The sequence below is a fragment of the Pinus tabuliformis genome, chromosome 9, assembly GCF_031772625.1.
Source record: "Pinus tabuliformis cultivar Carrire ecotype Pingquan chromosome 9, CPIR1, whole genome shotgun sequence".
Lineage (NCBI taxonomy): Eukaryota > Viridiplantae > Streptophyta > Pinopsida > Pinales > Pinaceae > Pinus > Pinus tabuliformis.
The window spans coordinates 1644318608-1644325623 of NC_142307.1; the positions used below are offsets into that span (position 1 = coordinate 1644318608).

Consider the following 7016-nt stretch of genomic DNA (forward strand, 5'->3'; position numbering starts at 1 on the left):
AATGCACTATCTTGTCGTAGATTGGTTGATTCAACATTATATGAGAAATTCTCTAAATTATCAATGCTGGTTTCATTGATAATTTAGATTTGGAGCAGAATCAAAGCATGGTGAAAACTCTGTTTGGATTTTTGGGCCCAATATAGTTGTTTCATTCAAATCAAATAAAATTATAGGCCTTTCAGTAGTGGGATAACTGACACCCGGTGCTACATTTTCACCCAAAATAGTGTTACTCACTAACATCTCAACTTTCAATACATGTTTACAGATATTTCCATTGAGGGCCCAATTGCAATTTCTTCGCTGAATTTCGCATAGGATTCCTTTGGGTATCTAAATTGGTTGTCCTTCTTGTATTTACAAAATTATGTACCCAAAGTCTCTCTCCTCTTCCCCTCTCCCCATGCACACATGCTAATTTTTTTTATTTTTTATTTTTTATTTTTTTTAACTTGGGCCTTCCAAGTGTTTAAAAAATGGTGCTTTCCCCCATTCCCATTACTAGTTTCTTCCTATTGAGTCATAGTCTTTAATATGCACCTTTCTAAGTATGTCACATATTGCATGAGAAAGTGTTTTTGTTTTTTACCTCCTATTTCTACACACTCACATAACCATTCATCCTACGATTTCTTGATTGTTCCCATCTTACATTTTCATATATCAACCCATGTGAGTTACTTCTTCTAACCAGGAGAAAATCCTTGTCAGTTGCCGTTGACTAGGTGAAATACACTGCTTACAGTCTAAGGGGATCTCTCTGGTATGATGTCCTAATTAGAGTTCACACTGTTTGGGACTAAAGTCCCATCTGAAATGGGACACTATCCCATTTCGGATGGGACTTTAGTCCCAAACAGTGTGAAGTCTAATTGGGACATCATACTCGAAAAATATGATGTCCCAATTAGACTTCACACTATTTGGGACTAGAGTCCCCTTCGGAATGGAACGGTGTAATGTCTAATTGGAACATCATACTAAAAAAATATGATGTCCCAATTGGACTTCACATTGTTTGGGACTAGAATCCCATCCAAAATGAGACGGTGTAAGTCTAATTGGGACATCATACCGGAAAGATGCCCTTACACTATAAGCCGTGCATTTTTCCAAGTCAACATTTGGCTATTCTTACCTAGAAAGGAAGAAACATGTTAAAAATAATATTAATAAGATAAAAAGAATGAGATGATCTCATACCGGAAAGATGCCCTTACACTGTAAGCCATGCATTTTTCCAAGTCAACATTTGACTATTCTTACTTAGAAAAGAAGAAACATATTTTAAAAGTAAAAGCATGTTAATGTGTCTCATTATATGGCAAAAGCAAAAAAGTACTCAAATGAAAAAAGAAAAAAAAATGAATATAAAAATATCAATTAAATGAGTTGAGTTTCATACTTGTTAATTATAAAAAATAAATGCTAAATTTAGAAATTGTCACTATAATGCTAGAGTATATCCAATAATCGTAAGCTAAATATATTAGGAATTTATGACTTAGCAAAAGTCTAGACTCGCACGAGAGCTTACTCTTTGAACCTTATCACACAGAACAAAGATGTCACTCAATAGGGACCCCAAGATTTAAAACCAGGTAAAAGAGAATAATACTATCAACAGTATATATATATATATATATATATATATATATATATATATATATATATATATATATATATATATATATATATATATATATAATCATATTTTAAAGTTGCAAGGATGCAAACCAAATTGCTGGTGTATCAGATGTATTTACTTAAATAATATTATTGTAAGTTTTAAGTAACAAATATATTTTAATATAAAATATTCTTTAATTAATTTAATTATTGTATTGATTATGTGATTGAGGTATTTTTTGGATATAATAAGAAAAAGTATATATTTCAAAATTTTATAAATAATAATAATAATCTAATATTAAACTTACAACAAACACCAAATCACAAGGATTTCAGTGGAGGTGTCCATATTCTACCCCCTCTAAATTTGAACAATAACCTCTTATGAATAAGTACATATTCTTAATCTCTATAGAGTTTATAAAAAATGTGAAAATGGATAGGGAATTGCATTTGGAAGATGTCCTTCTGAAATTAAAGAAGAACCAAATACTCTCCCCACAAACAGTAACATATGAAAGAAGACTCTCACTAGGATAACAAGACCAATTTCCTAAGCCAAAACCATAACATTGTAATAATAATACTAAAGAGTATTAGAAATTTAAAAAATCTACAAATAGTGTTGGTGTAAATGCATTCCAGAAGATCACAATGGAATCTTAGTGTCGGCCCTCCCACCAACCATTGCTCTTACCAACCACATTCACAGTCATGGACATTTGAACTATGCAAAGAATCCAATCAACTGTAATGGAAGAACATTGGAAATCTTGACCAAGGGGGCTTAGGTCTTCACAAGCATAACACAATTGGGGATGCAACATAAGAAATATCCCACAAGTAGGTTGTAATGAAGTCTTTAGGAAATAATAGGGAAACTCTTAGTCTTTAGAAAACAATAAGGCAACTCTAACAATATTAGAGATAAATTTCTAGTTTAATGTTTTATATAGTCATAATAATAAAAATATGTGATTGCATGGGATAATTAGCTCCCTATTTAATGCCTCACATGACAGCTAAGTGAGAATTCTTCACTCCTTCCTTTTTATATAAATGCTCCAAAACTCGATTAAAGTGAATATGGATACTTATTTTAATTTATATGATAAAATGGATATTAATTTATAACTATTATTTATATTTATATATTTCACAATTAGATATTAAAAAATAATTTTATTTCTAATTATATCAGTTAAATTTATTAAATTTTTATATGTTTACTGATTATATGTTTTGTATGAATCATTATTATTTAAGTTTATTTTACAATGATATGTATGGTGAAAAATTGTTTTAATTTTATTAATAAAAACAAGATTACAATATAAAAAATTGAGTTCAATCAATCTATTATTACTGCTACTTTTACTTGTTATTAATTTTTAATTGTGTTGACATTATGTTTTATTATTTTTATTTATTTGATACTCCATTTTATTGTTACTATAATATCTATTCAATAGTGTATTCTAAAATATTTTATGGTGAGTAACCTTTTTTGAATGCAAAACTTGTAGAAAGGTTTTTATTTAGAGACATTTGATTCCTCCAAACAATTGGAACTCTAAAGTTTAAATAAATCTATATTAATTTTTAATAATATTATTTATATTTATATAAATTTCACATTTGAATATATATTAAATCTTGATAATACAAAACATTCTTATTTTTAATTTTTAAAACTTAATAATAAAATTTCACATTTTTTTAAATACCCAAGAACTTTTTCTAATATGTTTTATACTTTTTTAATTAAATTTTTTAATATAATATGAATAACACTTTTTTGTTTGAAAACAATTTTGGAAGAAATCACATTGATAAATTTAAGCCTACACATTTCAAACCAAAATAACATTGTTTCATTTTACAAATACTATATCTCTTCCAAACTATTGTTTTATTTATAAATATTATATCTCCTCCAAACTAAACACACAACTTTTAAAAAATTTAATTAAAAATGATATCACAAATATTAAAAAATTAATTAAAAATACCATAAAGGTTAAATTGTTTTCAAAACTAATTAGCGAAGGGATTTAATTTATAACAGTATAATATATAGCTTATTTTTAAATTAATTTTTTACATAACAAAAAATAAATTAAATAAAATTAAAAAATAAAAATAAAAAAAATAAAAAATAAAAAATAGAAAAAATAGAAATATATATATATATATATATATATATATATATATAATTGAAAACAACGTCATGAAAAACATTTATTTTAATTTTTTTTTTTAAATATGAATTTTATTAATAAAATATAAAAGGATTGCAACCTATAATTCATTTTTAATAAAAGCTTGGCATAATAATAATAAAATTTAAGAGCCATATATTAAAAGTATTAAACGTTATATCCTATTAAAAGTTTTGATACACCATATCTATGCTCTTAACAACATTTATCCATACTTCTAATAACATCTATGCAGAATATTTTATCTTTTACTTTTTACTTGACAAGGAAGAAAAGTTGAATTGCTTTTTAAAACCAAAAAGTGAAGTGATCAACTCATTCCCAGTCCAAGTAAAAAAGTTGAATTTCTTTTTAAAACCAATTAGTGAAGTGATCAACTCATTCCCAGTCCAAATAAAAAAGTTGAATTGCTTTTTAAAACCAATTAGTGAAGTGATCAACTCATCCCCAGTCTAAGGGTTTGTGTATAGGCCTTGCACCTTTTACAGGCAACGTACCAATAGGTTATAACCATTGAGATGCATCTCTCCCATTCAAACATATTTATCAATTCATTGCAATTTTATATTATTCACAACAACATAGGAAAAAATTCATAACACTTCAATAACTTTTTGGCTCACCTCACATAAGATTTTGGCTCACCATTTCTTACCTGGTATTAAAATTATAGGATAACAATAATATATCCCTAGTTCTTAAAAGTTGTGAAAAATGAGATATCATTTCTTGAAACCCAGTGTAAATATTTTGCACTGATCCCTGATTCAAGGCCCTTCTACATTTTGCACTGATCCCTGATTCAAGGCCCTTCTCTTTCATAAGGATAGGTGCTCACAAAAATTAAATTCATAATGTGCCCAGAATATTGTTGTTTGCATTGTCTTCTAAAACCATTTTGAATTATGAGTGATTTATAATTTTGCAAAGTTGATGAGAACAGAGAACTGCTACTATCATTTAAAAGACATCAAAAGTTGTAGAGGTGAAATGAAGGAATTAGTACAATATTTAATGATTAAAGTTACAGTTGAATTCATTTGAATTTGAAGCCTTGGGCATGCTCGACTCTCGTATAGGCCATACTACAAGAAGAAAATCAAGCCTAATATTTTACAGTATTCATTTCCTTCCAAATTTTATCACCTCATTGGTATAATAGCCTGATAATCACAATCAAAATTTGAGCAAGCCAGTATTTCCAAAATACCACACTTGCTAGCAAACAAATTTACCATAACATCTTCAACCAGGTTGTTTTGCCAACTGCTTTTAACAAATTTAGCATAAAATCTGCAACCAGGTTGCATTCATGGAAGTCTAGTCTCTTAAGGCACAAGAAGAGTGATAATAAGAGACAACCATAGAAACAAAGGCAGCGCGAGCGCAGAAGTGCAGGATTTCTTTTCTGGCCCTCCACTCACATCAGCAACTTCTTGCCCAGACCTTGAAAAACACAACAAAATACCGAACACATTATTTTGCACCATAAAACCAGTTGTTCTTGGGTTGCAAAATATACTGTCATGCATGCAGAATTACAGGAGCCATTCCAGTGAAGTACTATGTACCTTGACAGAGAACGCTAAATGGTTTATATCAGTAAAACTTGAGCACGGGAATTTACCTGAATGCGTAGAAGCAGCCAGGATAACCTGCGTGGCCAGTGATAGAAGCACAAGCATTTTAGAAGAAGCCTGCAGAAAAATCAACTGCTCAAACAACAAACAAACTATACAATAAAATGAACATACATTCCATTTTTTTTACATTGGAGTTGCAGATTGGGGAAGGGGGAATATTAATATTATTGGGCTTACTTGGGCTGACATCTATTAGCATTGCAGCACCCTGGAAATCACAGGACCCCGGTGCCTTCATGTTTTTTTGATAATACCTGTTGAATGCAAATGAGGCATGGGCGAATAAAGTATTGGGCGCATAGCAAGACCCACCAGGTTGTATAGGGCTACAATCTGCATAACCAGGGCCACAGGCCCAATCCAGAGCTGCTTGCAAACTAATGGGGTCAGTACCGTATCTTGCAACACACCATGTGTTATCTTCTTCTTTGCTCTGACCCCCGACTTCTGTTAAATTTTTCCCATCAAAATGAGTCCTATTGGAGTTTAAAATGCCCAAATGTTGGACTTCACTGAAGTGATCAAAAGCAAGTACCCCTGAGGGGATTCCAACGAGGGACATTATGAAAAGAAGCCACCAGGCTGGGAGGTTAGCGAGCACCATAAGAGCTAGGGTAAGGGACGATCAGAATTATGTCTAGTATATGCGTGGAAAATGTTTACTTAGGAATTTATAGAAGTAAATACACTGAGACAAACTGGTAAGAGTAATTATGTTAGAATTACAATCCCCTGTTCACACCCCTGTTGATAAACCTACGACTCCCAGAGTCCAAATACAATGCACGAGATTTGTTATTGGAATCAACTATGGTAGGTTGATGATGCCAGGAGGCATTCACACCTTCCCATCTTCCAGAGCAACGACCTGTCATGTGATACATAAACCCAGAATCCCAATATCCCAATGGCAACGCTAAAATGAGTTTTCTCACCAACAAAGGTAATGATAGCCAGAACCATCACAATCGCCATCAGCACTGATCTGGTCCGGAAGCTCATGCTGAGCAAAGAAACTGCGGCTTCCCATCTTCCAGAGAAACAGCTGTCATGTGATACATAAAACCATAATCCCAATATCCCAATGACAATGCTAAAATGAGTTTTTTCCCCAGTAGATGCAACGATAGCTAGAACCACTGCAATCTTGATTAGCACCAAACTCGTCTTGAAGCTCATGTTGAGCAAAGAAACTATAACCGACCAAAGATTCTTTCAATTTCAACAAAATATGGCAGCACCAGTTCTCAGATTCAAAATTCCAATTTGGAGTGTCATTATACAACTCAAAATTTGGTGGCAATTAATATCAGATGGTAGATAGCATATGGTACACGGCATGCCATGATACACATGTCGCTCATTTCAATGGGCATAAATACAAACAACGACATGGATGATGGCATCATGCATATCTCCATCACTATGGAATCGAAATCTGTTAGCCGGAGGACGGAGGGGATGTCAGAACCCGTGTCCCAAGACTGTCCTTAGAGTCTATTAAGAGAGCATTAAT

At 31.4% G+C, this 7016-nt stretch overlaps 1 protein-coding gene across 1 annotated transcript; it reads right to left on the reverse strand.

Annotated features, from left to right (window-relative positions):
• Window positions 1-4959: 4959 nt before the first annotated feature.
• LOC149155139 (glucan endo-1,3-beta-glucosidase 13-like) lies at window positions 4960-6104 on the reverse strand. Its single transcript, XM_089445679.1, has 3 exons — window positions 5678-6104; window positions 5485-5512; window positions 4960-5303 (listed from the first exon to the last, which is right to left on the reverse strand). The coding sequence occupies exons 1-3, from the start codon at window positions 6102-6104 to the stop codon at window positions 5186-5188; spliced, it is 573 nt and encodes a 190-aa protein (XP_089301805.1). The 3' UTR covers window positions 4960-5185.
• Window positions 6105-7016: the final 912 nt, after the last annotated feature.